At 40.4% G+C, this 18,105-nt stretch overlaps 1 protein-coding gene across 23 annotated transcripts in view; it reads right to left on the bottom strand.

The window, feature by feature from the left end:
- Positions 1-18,105, bottom strand: part of tcf12 (transcription factor 12) — a 455,542-nt gene that overhangs the window by 109,815 nt on the left and 327,622 nt on the right. For 21 of the 23 annotated variants that reach the window (XM_068017858.1, XM_068017857.1, XM_068017856.1 and 18 more), the window contains 2 exons: positions 10,001-10,142; positions 9,699-9,763 (listed from right to left, as the gene is read on the bottom strand). The exons of the other annotated variants lie outside the window; for them this stretch is intronic. In XM_068017858.1, the coding sequence (XP_067873959.1) occupies positions 9,699-9,763; positions 10,001-10,142 (207 nt within the window). The remainder of the gene's footprint in view (positions 1-9,698; positions 9,764-10,000; positions 10,143-18,105) is intronic. 23 annotated transcript variants of the gene reach the window in all.

The following is an 18,105-nucleotide window of genomic DNA, read 5'->3' as shown; positions in this document are numbered from 1 at the left end:
AAATACCCAATTTATGAACATTTGATTCTGCACTAAGATTATGGAACGTTCGTGCAATTGTAGTAGACCCTGGAACTCTCACAAATGCTAATTTAAAATTCCCTGCACGATGTGCGTCATACACGAGACATTTGGCGATGAGTTAAATGCAGTAATCTGATCTCAGTGTGCAAATGGCATTTTAATTTCATTGTTATGGTGTCCAGACTGTGCAATATCACGTTCATCAAATTACTTTTAATTAATGCAACACAACAGTGCATAATATATGGTTCAAAACCAAATCCAGCCTAAAAGACATCAGTTTTGACTAATCAAGCTGCTCTTTTACCCCTATAGAGAAAAGGCAAGTCAGCTCATGAAAGCTTGCCCCTTTACTCACCAATTTCTCTCAGTCTAGCACATAACTGTATGTTGATCGCTCCCATCTTTGTCTTTACTTTTCACTGATGTGAAATTATGTCTTCTGGTCCCACTAAAATGAGTAAACTCGGTGTACTTTATACATCATTTAATAAATGAATTTGAGGTCCCTTCAACCTTATTTCTAATCTGTACAGTTTGTTTCTCTAATCTTTGCTCATAATTCATCTCTTCTATCATTGGGATTATTCTTACTGTTTGTCTCTGCATCCTTTCCAATACACACAAGGAAACAACTCGTATTTAAATAGTATGCTTAACGTAACAAAACATCCTAAAGTGCTTTACATATAAGAGAACAGTAACAAAATTAGAAGTGATAACTAAATATAGGGTTGCAAAGCTCTGCTTTGAAGAGGCTTTAAAAGTAAGTAGCAAAGTGAAAAGGTTTATGGATGGAGTTCCAAAGGATAGCTGAAAGCTTGTCATCAGGTGAGAAATGCCAAGTAGAGAAGACGCACGAAAGATTGCAAAGCTCGAGCTCCAACCTAGAGCTGGAGGAGATTGAAGAGATAGGGATCAGTAAAGCCATGGAGGGATTTATAAATGAAGACAAAAATTTTGAATTGTAGGTGTTGGGAACTAGGGTGCAAGTGGAAGCCAGTGACAAGAGGGTGATGAGAGCATGGGACAGAATGTCAGCGGTGAAATTCTTGGCAAGCTATAGTATAGAAAGGAGTGTAGGAAGCTAGTGAGGAGGAAGTTTGAGAGATTGAATTTTGAATTATCTAAAGCATGGATAAGACTACAAGCAGCAGAGCAGATGAAATGGGGGAAAACTCTAGCACTGTTGCCAAGGTGAAAGCATGCTGTTTGATATTACCTTCAGGTCAAAGAGAACAGAGACTGCCTTCTATTCCATTTAACTTGAGTGAGCAGATGGGAAGAGAAGATGGGTAATGAGGTTTTGGTGGAAGGCATTTGGGCAAGAAGCATGACTGACTTTGCCAATGCTTAACTGTAGGAAGTTCTGACTCATCCATGGATTGATGTCAGTTGTGCTCGTCACTCCCACAAGCAGTCTGAATGTCTTTGCTTCACAAGTGCGTCTATACTGCCATTATCTAATTGATACAATAGTGTGATCCAATAATAGGACCATTTGGTGATCTGAAGTGGATGTTGCATCTTTCACATTAAGTGCATCTTTTCCATCTTTTCAAAGGTGTAACAAAGTATTTTGTATGAGGCTATATACTAATGGTTAAGCTGATTTCACAGACAGCAAAAGAACATGCAGAGTAATAGTCAAAACAAATCATACATACTTATAGCTCACTCGTAATTATCTTTGAAAATTTTAGAAAAAAAAACACCTTATTTGTTGTGGTATTACTTTTCTTTCACGTTACTTTTGATAGCAAAACCTGATCATCTGCATTTTTAGATTCCAGTTCCAGGTTCCTGAGCATCGGGTTTTTCCCTCTCTTTTGCTAATTCTGACCCCAGGAAACAGTGGTCCAATATCTGACTTTTCCATGCAGCTGTTTATTAGTAGGCCTGTCAACCAAACCAATTACTCCCTGTCCCAGCAGTATATTCTCCACAAACACCTCATGTTGTGCCACATGAATGGAACCTCAACAGGTATTAAACCAAGGCCCTGTTTGCTCTCAGGTGGATGTAAAAAAATCTGATGGAACTATTCAAAGAAGAGCAGGGGTGTTCTCCCAGCATCCTGGCCAATATGAATCCCATAGCCAACACCACTAAAAAATAAAAAAAATAGGTTTTCTGTCACTTATCTCATTGCTATGGGGAGAGGATGGCATTCTAGTAATCCAGAGGCCTGTACCTTGGAGACATGGGTTCAAATCCCACCACGGCAGCTGGTTGAATTTAAAGGGCAGCACCAGTGACGCAGTGGTTAGCACCGCAGCCTCACAGCTCCAGCGACCCGTTCAGTTCTGGGTACTGACGGTGTGGAGTTTGCAAGTTCTCCCTGTGACCACGTGGGTTTCCGCCGGGTGCTCCGGTTTCCTCCCACAGCCAAAGACTTGCAGGTTGATAGGCAAATTGGCCATTGTAAATTGCCTCTAGTGTAGGTAGGTGGTAGGAGAATTGAGGGAAGGTGGGGATGTGGTAGGGAATATGGGATTAATGTAGGATTAGTATAAATGGGTGGTTGATGGTTGGCACAGACGCGGTGGGTCTGTTTCAGTGCTGTATCTCTCTATGACTCTGGGTGTAAGTATTTAATGGCCACCAAAGCGAAGATAAGAATTGCTGAATGTCCTTGGTCATTCTGGCGACTGGGCCTGGGATGAGACAATTGCTCCTTCTAGTATCAGTTTGAAATAAATTTAGCGAGATATTTCCCAAACTGGCTTATCTGGCTTTAATACATATCAAGAGCCTGCAGCCTGTGGCTTTCCTTTTTAACCCCATGTGAATATACCCAGTTTTAAAACACAACTTTAAATGCAATTCAAACCCAAAATTCTTTCTTAGAAGAAAATAAATATCAAAAATCCTGACATATGATCAGAGAGGGCTCACCACCACTACCTAATCCAATCAATATCCAACAGAGAGAGGGGTTGATCTGATAATACTACAATTCACAAAATTGAGATATCTGATTTTCTTGAAAGACTCAAATTCATTCCCATTTTGAAGTGGTAAGTTTCAATGTTTGTAAATCAAGAAACTCAGTCTACATTTAGTTTGTAAGACAGCCAATTAAAATTGCAATAGCCCAATTACAATGCTGTTATTCCGTCTGTTTGATCCTCCCTTCCACAACAATGGGCAGACAGGATCTTCAATGATGTTTGCACAAATATATTGCATACAAGAGTGCGTGAACTAAGTACAGAGAAGGCCAGTTGCATCCTCAACTGTTTACACATGCTTGCCACCTAGAAGGTCCAAAACATTGTGATCCTCTGATAAGCACATAAATATAGGTAGCTTTCAGATTCATGGCACCTACTGAATCTCCAAGGAATATTATCTAGGAGCAGGAGGTCACTCAGCCCCTCGAGCCTGCTCCGCCAATCAATAAGATCATGGCTGATCTGACTGTAACCTCGACGCCACATTCCCACCTACCCCCAAATAACCTTCCACCCCCTTGCTTGTCAAGAATCTATCTACCTCTGCCTTAAGAATAATCAAAGACCCTGCTTCCACCATCTATTGAGGAAGAGTTCTAATGACTCACGATCCTCAGAAAAAATTTCTCATCGCTGTCTTAAATGGGCGACCCCTTATTTTTAAACAGTGACCCCTAGTTCTAGATTCTCCCACAAGAGGAAACATCCTTTCCACATCCACCCTGTCAAGACCCCTCAGGATCTTATATGTTTCAATCAAGTTGCCTCTTACTCTTCTAAACTCCAGCAGATACAAGTCTAGCCTGTCCAACCTTTCCATTCCAGGTATAAGTCTAGTAAACCTTCTCTGAACTGCTTCCAACGCATTTACATCCTTCCTTAAATGAGGAGACCAATACTGTACACAGTACTCCACTCCAGATGTGGTCTCACCAATGCTGAAACATAACCTTCCTACCTTTGTATTCAATTCCCCTCACAATAAATGATGACATTCTATTAGCTTTCCTAATTACTTGCTGAACCTGCATACTAACCCTTGGCAATTCATGCACTAGGACACCCAGATCCCTTTGCATCTAAGAGCACTGCAATCTCTCTCCATTTAGATAATATACTTTTTTTATTCTTCCTGCCAAAATGGACAATTTCACATTTTCCCACATTACACTCCATTTGCCAGATTTTTGCCTCTCACTTAACCTATCTATATCCCTTTGTAGCCTCATGTACTCTTCACAACTTACTTTCCTACTTATCTTTGTGTCATGAGCAAATTTAGCAACCATAGACTGTGCAATGTCAAATTTCTTTATGACAATCAGTTAGTTTTGCGACATTCAAAAGAAGTCCGATTATACAATCATAAGCTTGATTATAAACTTTACAATAGCCGTGTTTATACTGTCCATTAGGCTAGAACTTAATGACTTTGAATGGTGAGATAAAAATGACAAAGTTATTTCATCAAGTCCAGAGGTCAGGCAATGCTAATGTGATGCAGCTTTGTTCTTTTAACAACCACCAACTCAAGTGCTCACTTGCCTCTGCTGACCCGCTCTCCAATCATGGATTCAAGAGTAAATTGCATAGATGGTTTAAATAACCTAATACTTCCAGGATAATGTCCCTAATTCTCATCATAACTAAGCCACCTAAAAAAATTAACAGCAAAAAATTAAGCTTGCCTCCCATGAAATACAAGGGCAAGGATGGAATGTTACCAACCAGTCATCTGAGACAGATACATGAGGAATTCCTGAAGACACAAGTGGGCTGCCCCCATGTGGTTAAGATGATGAAAAACTCTTGAAGAGTCCAACCTAAAGGATACCAACTTGCAGTTTTAACAGATACCCGATCAATCATAATATCGCCTGATGGCAATTTGCAAAATAGCATTGTGGTATCCCACAGCACAAAGTCAATCTTGTAAACGGGCTTTTATGATAGTGGTTATAGCAACTATCCTTGAATGTCTCTTCAGATACAGTTCCAGGCTCTTGAGCGCACAAGCTGGGCGTGGAAACTTTTGTTAAGGCGCTCAAAGTGACATTAAAGCTCTCCAACACATCAAGAGATAAAATTATTCTCATATATCTTCATCAAATTACCTTGGTTTTCAAAATTAGTATGTAAACTCTCAACAAAATTATCTCCAAAATTCAATCTTCAAATCTCTACAGTAATTCAGTCTCGAAAGGCCAAGACAGGCATTATACATGGAACTGAGTTTTCTTTTGGGAATATATGCACAAAAACAAATCAATTCTGCTTGGTAGAAAATGATTTGGTGGTAGATATGAAACATATTTTGGTCAGTTGATAATTTAAAACAGGTGTTTTTTTTTCCTCAAAAATTTTCGTATTACAAATTTAATGTTGAAACAATTGCATAAAGTCAAGAAAAACAGATGGACTAAAACATGGGATTTGTACTCTGCAGAGTGTGGTATGTACTGATAGAGCAGATGGAATGCATCACCATCAGCTATGACAGGAATGATTTATGGAATAACCCGGCTGCTCCTGCCAAGCAACACAGGATGATGTTACTGTAGCAACCAAAGCCCACCCACTAATCAGAGAACACCTTTATGTCCTGGCCTTTCTTCCTTGGCCTATTTATAAACCTTTCACACTATTTAACTTATTCAGTCAATAATTTGAGGAAAAGTTACACCTTGCTCGATTTACAGAACATTCACTTTTGCCGCAGGTTCAAAACCATTTCAGCAATTCACATTCTTTCAACAAGTGACTTAATTTGTGTAAGAAAACGACAATGTGTGAGAAAAAAATAAAAGGTAGGGACTAGATGATTCAATGGGTTAGCACAATGCCTTTTGACCTCTGTTCAAAACTAACCCAGACTAGTGAGATGAAAGTCTCTTTTTACTGATAACTCTAAGGTTCCTATAGGAATTAATATGGGATGGTTTGATTTCAAATATGTTCTAAGTGAGTGTACTAAAGTGCAACCTCACCAAAATAGGCCAAAAATTACAACCATCAAGTGTGGTTTTGGGGGGGTGGTGGAAGCAGATGAGAGAGGGGGAAAAAAAAAAATCACAACAGTACAGTAGAAGTGCATTGCATGAAGCTGGAATCACATTGCAATCTTAGAACAGATGATTTCAAAACACATGTATTTATTCATTCACAGGATGTGGGTGTTGCAGGCAAAGCCAACATTTATTGCCAATCCCTAGTAGCCCACGAGAAGGTAAAGGTCGCTTTAGACTGGTCTATATTGCACTCTGTGGCAACTCAAACTGATGAGAGATGATCTTCTGGAGTATCTCTCAAAGCTCACTACTCCAATTCACCTGATCATTTTCTTAGTTATACTGCGACTTTAGCATTGAAATGCACACAAAACCAGTTAGCATTGATGCAAAAGTACATTACACCTGCACCAGTTATCACTTACTTTAGACCCACTCATCCATGCTTTACCTGACCTGAGAAAGCTTGATGTTGACTTTGGGTGATTTCTCCAAAGTGACATCTCTCACCTTAAGTATAAGGATGCAAAAAAAATGTTTAAAGTAATAAAAAAATTGAATACGGGTATAGAACTTCATTTTTTATAATCATGTTGAAACAAGTACAACTTTGTGTTTTGCTAAACAGCTTCCATTCTCCATTGCAGTCTAATTTCTCATTTATGCAAGAATTGTCATTAAAAAGTCATGAGAAATCAGTTTATAAAAAAATTCTCAATTTTTAGCAGTCAATATTTAAACACAAAGTAAATAAATTGTTTCTCGTTAGTTTTATCTTAAGAAGTCTAGATGCCTGTGTGACAAAGACACTTTCTCTAGTCAATATGCCAAAGGAACATGGACCCATGTTGAACCAAGTAATCAGTAATAGTAAAATCCATGAGAAAAGTCCTCCTCTGATGACTCAGTGAGTCAGATAGATCCAGGAGGACCCAGGATCCTTCCTCAGTCTATACGGAACCCAGCGAGGGCTAGCATTAGGCACATTAGAATGAGCTTTCAGAATTAGGAAAGAGGAAATCATCGAAGGTTTCCATTCCAGATCACTACCTTGCTGTGTGTGCACGTGAGGAAGCCATGTAATGATAAAATCAGGCTTGGCTGCCAAACAGCACACCCAGTATCAAGGATCAAGTGTCAATAATGGTTACAGAGGATAGCTGGTGCCCGAGCAAGCAATCCAATACCTTTAGAGGGGGAAACAGGAAAAAAATCAGAAAGAAGCAAACGAAAAATCAACAGCGCAGATGAGTGAAAACCAATGCTCAACTATAAGCTTTGCTTCTTAGATCAGAATTCTTAACCGCAGCAACTGAAGTTTAATACAAACAATCACAAGTTTTGAAAACTTTAGCACTAGGAACAGTGAACTGCATGCACACCATAATTTCCCAATTTGAAAACTGAGTCAGCTTACAAGGTAGTGTTATAGAGTCATACAGCACAGAAACAGGCCCTTCAGCCCATCGTGTCCGTGCCAGCCATCAAGCACCTAGCTATTCTAATCCCATTTTCCAGCACTTGGCCCATAGCCTTGAATGCATTGGCATGCTCATCTAAATATTTCTTAAATGTTGTGAGGGTTCCTGCCTCTACCACCCCTTCAGACAGTGTGTAAATTTGCTTTGAGGCAATACTTCATAAACATGATCAACGGACAATTTTCAGCATGCAGTATTTAAATCTTGTGTGAAGTCGAAATTGTGCATTTAAAAATGAAAAGCCGTATCTACTGAAGTAATACTATAAACACAAACTATAGCATTTGTATTGATGTTGATTCAATGACTCGACAGGTTGCACAGCACAGCAACAGCAGTGTCAGCTTATTCAATAGGCTTCATTCAACGACTTAATGTTTAATAACCCACAGCTACCTGTAATTGTTCACAGCTGTTATAAATACCTAGGGAGTCAAAATCTAAAAACACAGCTAAAGTAATATTGTGTATATGGCTTACATACTTGCATTTTCTTTTAACATGATTTGAACAAAATGTCTTTTTAATTCTTAGTTACTTTTTTAAAACAGCAAGCCCCCTCTCCCTGGCCTCTAATCTAACTTTAAAAACGTCACTCCTTATTCTTTCCGAGATAAATCCTCAAAGCTTAGAACCAAAAAGGAAGGTTTCCCAGACAAACGCAGCACATTAAAGCTTCAAAACGGTCATCTGTTAGTTCCTTTTTCTGCATTCCAACAACTATCGTTTTCGATTATGGACGGCTTCTTCTTTGGCCTCCTTATCTCCAGAGGCAATGGATACGCGCCTGGAGGTGGTCAGTGGTTTGTGAAGCAGCGCCTGGAGTGGCTATAAAGGCCAATTCTAGAGTGACAGGCTCTTCCACAGGTGCTGCAGAGAAATTTGTTTGTTGGGGCTGTTACACAGTTGGCTCTCCCCTTGCGCCTCTGTCTTTTTTCCTGCCAACTACTAAGTCTCTTCGACTCGCCACACTTTAGCCCCGTCTTTATGGCTGCCCGCCAGCTCTGGCGAACGCTGGCAACTGACTCCCACGACTTGTGATCAATGTCACAGGATTTCATGTCACTTTTGCTGACGTCTTTAAAGCGGAGACATGGACGGCCGATGGGTCTGATACCAGTGGCGAGCTCGCTGTACAATGTGTCTTTGGGGATCCTGCCATCTTCCATGCAGCTCACATGGCCAAGCCATCTCAAGCGCCGCTGACTCAGTAGTGTGTATAAGCTGGGGATGTTGGCCGCCTCGAGGACTTCTGTGTTGGAGATACGGTCCTGCCACCTGATGCCAAGGATTCTCCGGAGGCAGCGAAGATGGAATGAATTGAGACGTCGCTCTTGACTGACATACGTTGTCCAGGCCTCGCTGCCATAGAGCAAGGTACTGAGGATGCAGGCCTGATACACTCGGACTTTTGTGTTCCGTGTCAGTGTGCCATTTTCCCACACTCTCTTGGCCAGTCTGGACATAGCAGTGGAAGCCTTTCCCATACGCTTGTTGATTTCTGCATCTAGAGACAGGTTACTGGTGATAGTTGAGCCTAGGTAGGTGAACTCTTGAACCACTTCCAGAGCGTGGTCACCAATATTGATGGATGGAGCATTTCTGACGTCCTGCCCCATGATGTTCATTTTCTTGAGGCTGATGGTTAGGCTTAGTATCTGTGAACATTTATGTACCATTGCTCAAATACCAGCCGAAGAACTTTATTCTATCTGGCGCAACAGAACAGTTACCACTTTTGGACAGTTGAACTTGTTCCAGGTTTTACTGTAGGCTTGTCTATATTACAACCTAACAGCAAGTGCACCTTTCTAAAAAAAAACTAATGAATTCATAAAAATTTGAAACAGAACTCAAATTAGAAAAGCATAAAAATACATGATAAAATTACACTGGAAATGTTAGTTAACCCTTTGAGTACTGAATGCCCCTTGCAGCTTTCAAAATGTGTGCATTTTCTATCATACTTTCAAATGCGCTCATTTAAATTTCTGAAATTTTCTGATTTTTGTGCAGAAATATCTCTGCTGTTCTCAAAGGGTTAAATTAGCACATATTAGTGTTGACCATGAACTGCACTTGAAGTCTGTATTTTGGCTGAAAATTAAATGTGCGAGGATTTTTTTTGGTGCCCCAAGAAATTATGCTACTTAACAATTTTTTTTAAAAACTACTTTGGGTAAATCTAAGTTTTTTAAAGATGCTAAAAGGTTTGATTCAGTACTCACAGATGCCAAAGCTTTTCCAAGTGCATCACCTGTCTGTGAACCCCCAGCTGCATTTCCTCTGTTCCCTATACACAATATAATTGGAGCATAAAACACTTCGATTATTCAAAAGTTCAGAATTACTTTTTGTACTTGAATAAAAATTTTGTTCCGTATATCTATGCACAATATGAAATTTATGGATTAATGTTAAAAAACAAAGTTGCAATCTTGTAGTTGCAAGTTAAGCAACATAATTTTTAATAACCAGCTGATTACTACTTCCCACTTGGATGTGGAAATCAATGTTTCTTATAACATACCCAAAAGATTTTCTGATCCATTGACTGGTGGTGTGTGTGAGGCTGCAACATAAGGGGAGCTGGCACTTCCTCGATGGAAGCTAGACATTGGGGGAAGACTGGGGTTGATGTCTGTAGGTGAAACTGAATGTGGTGGATAGTTCTATAAAAATAAAAACACCAAATAACAACCCTGGATAAGATCAAATAATTACAGCAGAACCTGCTTAACATCGATCCATATTTAGTACAGAGAAAGCTCATGTTAAGCTGCATTAAATCTCAACAGAACTGCTTGGTATACATATACAGAACATGTTAGCAAACAATCTTTTTACTACAGGATATCTGATTACATGGTAAATACTCATAACACGTTAAAGACACTTAACAGAAATAAGACTCAACAGCACCAGTCAGTAAGCAAAATCAACAGGTCTTTATTTACAAATCAGCAAGCCTATACACAATGATATCGTGAACAAGTTATTGTCGTGCAGTTAGGCGAACGGAAAGGTACATGACCACAATTATTTCTCAAAGAGCATATACTGGAAAAATATAGTACAGTAGAAAACGATGCTGAACTGCATTTAAAATACTATTTCTATACTGTTTCACACTGCAATCATGGAGTGAAGGTCAGGGTCAAGGTAAGTGAACTGATCAGAATAGATATTTTAGAACAGTACAAAAAAGAAATCCAGCAGTCTAGCAACACTAATGACGCTGAAATGTTGCAGGATTTGAAATCATCACCAAACAATGTCACATAGGAAGTTCACAAATCAGGATTATCTGGGCAGTATTTACCTTGGTGAAAGGATGCAAATATAACAAAGGTGACATAGTAATCATAGGAGACTTGAATTTTCATGTAGACTTGGAAGTAATAGAGTGGAGGACAAGTTTATGGAATGCATACAAGATAGTTTTCTCAAATCAGTATGAAGAACAGTCTTTCAACACACCATTAACATATTGTTTGCCTTTGCTCCGTAACCTTTTGGTCAGCTATGTGGCCTTGTCCAATCTACACCTTCTCCTTTGTTATCTCTTGCCCCACCCCCACCTCACTTGCTTATAACCTGTGACATTTTTAATATTTGTCAGTTCCGAAGAAGGGTCACTGACCCGAAATGTTAACTCTGCTTCTCTTTCCACAGATGCTGCCAGACCTGCTGAGTGGTTCCAGCATTTCTTGTTTTTATTTCAGATTTCCAGCATCTGCAGTATTTTGCTTTTATCTTTATGAAGAACAGTCTACTTTGTATGCAATATTGTGCAATGAGAAAGGGTTAATTAATAATCTTATAGCAAAGGAGCCTCTAGGAAATTATCATATTATAGAATTTTATCTTGAGTTCTAGTGTCATTTAATTGAAGCTAAACTCGTTTCTTAAATCTGAACTTCCTACCTATGTAGGTTTGAGGGTCAAGCTGGCTAAGGTAGGTTGTGGATCTTTGAGCATCCACAGCCCTCAAGGGTAGAGAATTCTCATCATTGAGTACATTCAAGACAGATATCAACAGATGTGTGGATACCAAGACAGACAGGGATAATGCAGGAAGGTGGAATTGAGTAGAAGATTAGTCATAATCACACTGAATGGCACAGCATGCTCAAATGGCTGAATGGCCTACCCCTGTTCTTACTTATTAAGTTCTTTCTTTCTTAAACCTTCAACAGCAGATCAGGTCTTTTCACTCCCACCCCTCCAGAGTGAAATATAAATGACAATTCTATATTTTATTTTTAAAACTCCAGAAAAATCAAAAAGAACGAAGTACAGCCTGCAATTAGAAACTTCTAAACGAACAGGTAAAACGGTGATCAAAATGCGACTAATATTTTCACTACGTGCACATATCAGAAATAGATTTCACTATTATTAAATACATTCAAGCATAGAGTCCGAGTGACAGTGAGTTATTAAATATACACCCTCATCCCCATGAGAGTTAGCCCAAATTAGCTTCACTGGGTATCAAATAATATTTCTGGAGGAAGGGCGGAAGCATAAAGTTCGAAAAGAATGTACCCATACAGCCATGAAGTTCAACACATAAAATTTACACTCCATTCATGAAACTTTGATACAAATACTCATCAAAACTGAAAGTATTATTAACATGAAAATTTAATATTTACAATTGCAGGCATGGAGCAGGGAAATGAGAATACAAAACCCAGATGTGGAGCTAGCCCAGGCTTACTGAGTCAGGAGCCTCCTTTGGTGTGAGCATTTCTATGATTTTATATCACTATAAACTAAAGCTCTGAAATTCAACATAGAACAGTTATCTTTTACTTTTAATTGAAATTAAACTGTAGGAATATCAACAGGGCCAGCACCAATATTCTCACAGGAGGTTTTGCTAGTACTGTTGGGGAGGGTTTAACTAGCTTGGGAGGGAGATGGGAACCCAAGAGTACACTCAGACAGGAGAGAAGAGACAAACGTTAGAAATGGAAGGCAGAAAATTATTTAGCATGTTTGGAAGGCAGAGGAAACAAAGGCAAGAAAATAAACGAGGGAGTCTCGCAGTGCTAAATGGTACATACATCAATGCAAGAAGTCTAGGAAAAAAGGCAGATGAGTTGAGAGCACAGATTGATATGTGGAAGTATGACATTATAGTTATTACTGAGACATGGCTCAAAGGAGGGCAGGAATGGCAGCTCAAAATTCCCAGTTACAGGGTTTTCAGATAGGATAGAGAGGGATATAAAAAAAAGAGGCGGGAGGAGTTGTAATATTGATTTAAGAAACAATTATAGCTGTGAGGAGGGATGATATGGTCGAAGGACCATCAAGTGAGGTCATATGGGTTGAACTGAAGAACAAAAAAGGGGCAATCACACTACTGGGAGTGTACTATAGACCCCTAAGCAGTCAGAGAAAGATCGAAGAAGTAATCATGCAGGCAAATCTCAAAAGTGCAAAAACAATCGGGCAGTAATGGGGGGTGGGGGAGGGAGAAATTTCAACTACCATTATATTAACTGGGATAGAATTAGTGTGAAAGGCACATTGGGAGCAGAATTCTCAAAATGCATTCAAGAGAATTTTTTTTTAGCCAGAACGTAGCAACCCCAACAAGAGAGGGGGTAGTACTGGATAGACCAGAAATAATAGCTGTCATTTGGGGAAAAGCTAATTTTAAGCTGAGATGTAATTTGAATAAAGTGGATTAGAAACAGCTACTTGAAGGTACCAGATAAGTGAGAGGCATCCAAGGAACAGACAATGGGGGTTCAGAGCAAGTATGTTCACTTAAAGAAAAAGAGTTGGGTTAACAATCCAGAACCTCCTGAATGTCAAGAGGCTTAAAGGAGAGAAAGAAAAAAAAACAGAAGCTTATGACAAATACAGAGGGCCCAATACGGCAGAAAACCTAGAGTATAAAAAGTGTAGGGGCGAAATTAAGAAGGAAATTAGGAAAGCAAAGAGAGGGCATGAAAAAAAAACTGACTAGTAAAATCAAGGAAAACCCAAAGGTTTTAAAAAAATGCATAACAAGCAAGAGGATAACTAAAGAAAAGAGCAAGGCTCATTAGGGACCATGAGGGTAACCTGCGTGTGGAGGCAGAGGATGTGGGTATGGTTGTTCAATGAATACATTGCATCTGTTTTCACAAAAGAGAGGAACCAAACAGACATTGCTATCATAGAGGAGTGTGAAATATTAGATGAAACTAACATGGTGAAAGAGGAAGTATTAAGGATATCATTAAAAGTGGGAAAATCCCTAGGCCCAGATAAAATGTATCCTAGGCTGTTAAGGGAAGCAAGAGAAGGATTAGTGGAGGCACTGATCATCATTTTCCAATCCTCTCTGACTACAAGCGTAGTGCCAGAGGACTGGAGGACAGCTAATATCATGCCATTGTTTAAAAACGAGGAAAGGGATAGACCGAGTAATTACAAGCCTGCCAGCCTAACCTGGGTGGTAGGAAAATTATTGGAAAAATTTCTGAGGGACAGGATAAATCTTCATTTAGAAGGACACGGATTAATCAAAGTCGGTTAGCACTGATTTGTTCAGCAAGGGTCGTGTCTGACTACAATGATTGAATTTTTTTGAGAGGTAACGAAGAGGGTCGATGAGGGTAGTGTATTTCATATAGTCTACATATGTTACAGCAAGGCCTTTGATAAGGTCCCACATGGCGGACTGGTCATGTAAGTAAAGCCCATGGGATCAAAGGCAAAGTGGCAAGTTAGATCCAAAATTGGCTCAGAGGCAGGAAGCAAAGGGTAATGGTTGCTGGGTGTGTTTGTGACTGAAAGGCTGTTTCCAGTAGAGTTCCGCAGGGCTCAGTATTCAGCCCCTTGCTTCTTGTGGTATATATCAATGATTTGGACTTGAATATAGGGGGGAATGATTAACAAGTTTGCAGATGATACAAAAATTGGCCAGGTGATTGATAATGAAGAAGAAAGCTGCAGATGGCAGGAAGATATCAAGGGACAAGTCAGGTGGGTGAACGGTGGTAAATGGGAGTTCAATCCGGAAAAGCGTGAGGTAATGCATTTGGGGAATGCTAACAAAGCAAGGGTATACACAATAAATGGTAGGATACTGAGAAGTGTAGAGGAACAGAGGGACCTTGGAGTGCATGCCCACAGATGCTTGAAGGTGGCTGGACAGGAAGGAGGCATATAGGATACTTGCCGTTATTAGCTGAGGCATAGAATATAAGAGCTGGGAGGTTATGCTGGAACTGTGTAAACCACTAGTTAGGCCACAGCTGGAGTACTGTGTGCAGTTCTGGTCACTGTACTATTGCAAAGATGTGATTGCACTGGAGAGGATACAGAGGAGATTTACAAGGGTGTTGCCCAGACTGGAGAATTTTAGTTACCAAGACAGATTAGATAGACTAGGGTGATTTACTTTGCAACAGAGGAGGCTGGCGGCGAGAACCTTAAAGTATAAAAGTATGAGGGGTCTAGATAGAGTGGATAGGAAGGTCCTCTTCCCCTTGGTTGAGAGGGCTGTAACCAGGGGAAATAGATTTAGGTTAAGAGATAGGAGGTTTAGCGGGGAAATTGAGGGAAATATTTTCACCCAGAGGGTGATGGGGATCTGGAACTCATTGCCTGAAAGGATGATAGAGGCAGAAACCCTCATAATATTTAAATGTACTTCGACATGCACTTGGAAATGACGTAACCTTCAAAGTTACGGACCAAGATCCAGAAAGTGGGATGAGGCTGGAAGGCTCCTTGCAAGACAAACCGGACATGATGGACCAAATGGTCTGCTTCCATGCTGTAAATTTCTAGGATTTTATGAGGAATAAACTTTGCTCTGTGCATCAGCAAATCAAAAGATCTTCAATATAATCAAATCAGAAATTAGGTGATATATTGAATGTCTGATATCTAACAGCCTTATAGGTCACTTATTTCATAATATTTAATAATCAAGGACAGAGTGGATAGTCAGCAGCTTTTTCCGAGGGTGGAAGAGTCAGTTACTAGGGGACATAGGTTTAAGGTGCGAGGGGCAAAGTTTATTTATTTATTGTATTTGGAGATACAGCACTGAAACAGGCCCTTCGGCCCACCGAGTGTGTGCCGACCATCGACCACCCATTTATACTAATTCTACACTAATCCCATATTCCGACCACATCCCCCTACCTATACTAGGGGCAATTTATAATGGCCAATTTACCTATCAACCTGCAAGTCTTTGGCTGTGGGAGGAAATCGGAGCACCCGGCGAAAACCCACACGGTTCACAGGGAAAACTTGCAAACTCCACACAGGCAGTACCCAAAATTGAACCTGGGTTGCTGGAGCTGTGAGGCTGTGGTGCTAACCACTGCGCCGCCCTTTAGAGGGGATGTGCGAGGCAAGTTTTTTTTTTACACAGAGGGTGGTGAGTGCCTGGAACTTGCTGCCGGGGGAGGTGGTGGAAGCAGGTACGATAGCGACGTTTAAGAGGCATCTTGACAAATACATGAATAGGATGGGAATAGAGAGATACGGTCCCCGGAAACGCAAAAGGTTTTAGTTTAGACAGGCATCAAGATCGGTGCAGGCTTGGAGGGCCGAATGGCCTGTTCCTGTGCTGTACTGTTCTTTGTTCGTACAAGCAATATATAGGAAGATAGCTTGCAAAGAAAGAAACCTTAAAACATCATCGTCTTATAACCAGAATCTAAGAAGACCAAAACAGTCATTAAATTAGGTTAAAGGGAGTCCATTATTATGGAGAAAGCGTTCCTAAACCAAAAGAGCAGCTTGCCAAACAAGTGACTTGCTGATAAAATCACAAAATGCATCATCGCATGTCAGGGCCATGATTAAACTAGCTCTTAGCAGCTCTTTCCTCTTCCTAAATAATTAAAAACAAATTTGCCAAACACCTTTTAATGAAAGTGATATCCTTTCAAAATTGGATGAATCCTAGATAAATTGATGTTCCAACTCGAGAGGTGAGGTGAGAGTGACTGTCCTTGACATCAACGTAGCATTGGACCAAGTATGGCATTAAGGAGCCCAAGCAAAACTGGAGTCAATGGGAAACGGGGAAAACTCTCCGCTAGGTGGAGGCGTGCCTAGCACAAAGCAAGATGGCTGTGGTTGTTGGAGGTCAATCATCTCAGCTCCAGGACATCACTGCAGCAGGTCCTCAGGGTCGTGTCCTAAGCCAAACCATCTTCAGCTGCTTTATCAATGACTTTCCTTCAATCATAAGGTCAGAAGTGGGGATGTTCGCTGATGATTGCACAATGTTCAGCACCATTCGTGACTCCTCAGATACTGAAGCAAGATCTGGACAATATCCAGGCTTGGGCTGATAAATGGCAAATAACATTTGCACCATACAAGTGCCAGCCAATGACTTTATCAAACGAAAGAGAATCTAACATCTCCCCTTGACGTTCAATGGCATTACAATCGCTGAATCCCCCACTATCAACATCCTGGGGGTTACCATTGACCAGAAACTCAACTGGAGTAGACATATAAATACTGTGTCTACAAAAGCAGGTCAGAGAATAGAAATCCTGCAGAGAGTAACTCTCTTGACTCCCCAAAGCCTGTACACCATCTAGAAGGCACAAGTCAGGAGTGTGATGGAATACTCTCTACTTGCCTGGATGGGTGCAGCTTCCACAACACTCAAGAAGCTCGACATCATCCAGGACAGAGCAGCTCGTTTGATTGGCACCCCATCCACAAACATTCACTCCTTCCACCACCGACGCACAATGGCAGCAGCGTGTACCATCTACAAGATGCACAGCTAGAACATACCAAGGCTCCTTGGACAGCACCTTCCAAACCCACGACCTCTACTACCTAGAAGGACAAGGGCAGCAGATGCATGGGAATGCCATCACCTGCAAGTTCCCCTCCAATCCACATGCCATCTTGACTTGAAACTATAGCGCCGTTCCTTCACTGTCGCTGGGTCAAGATCCTGGAACTCCCTTCCTAACAACACTTGGGGTGTACCTACCCCACATGGACTGCAATGGTTCAAGAAGGCAGCTCACCATCACCTTCTCAAAGACAATTAGAAATAGGCAATAAATGCGGGCTGAGCCAGCGACACCCACAGCCCATGAACGAATATATATTTTTTTAAAACTTAGCCCATCTGACTCAACCTTTGCTAATCACATTAGGATTCTGAAATGGAGAAACAGGGTGAATTTATGCAACCAATCCATTTGTATCTGTGATCTTCGTTCTGAAATAGTTGTCAGAAATCACACTCATTTAGATAGTGAGCATTAAGAAATTATCATTGCAGAATCATACATGGTTCTCACTTTTGTTTTTTGCAATTCTCCAGGATTGCTTTAATTCACAATCAGCTTAAGGAAAAAAGATACAAACCACAGCTATTTATCTGCAGAAATAGTAGACGTTTTCTATCATTCGGATAACCATTTGTTGCAACTTCGAATGATACAAATAACCTCAAGCCATGTTTTGAGAAAAAACCCACCTTCCTCAAGCTTGATAATTAACACCTTATTTATGGATGCCTCACTCACACTTCAGGTGGTTCTGAAATTCTTGTTTAGAACTGGGCAGAAAAGGTTTGTTCTTCCCAGTTGCTCTTCCCGTTCCAATTACTACTGTCTCTGAACA

The sequence above is a fragment of the Heterodontus francisci genome, chromosome 38 (assembly GCF_036365525.1).
Source record: "Heterodontus francisci isolate sHetFra1 chromosome 38, sHetFra1.hap1, whole genome shotgun sequence".
NCBI classification, from domain to species: Eukaryota; Metazoa; Chordata; class Chondrichthyes; order Heterodontiformes; family Heterodontidae; genus Heterodontus; species Heterodontus francisci.
Note: the sequence above shows the minus strand (reverse complement) of the source record. Positions and strands in the feature narration are given on the sequence as shown.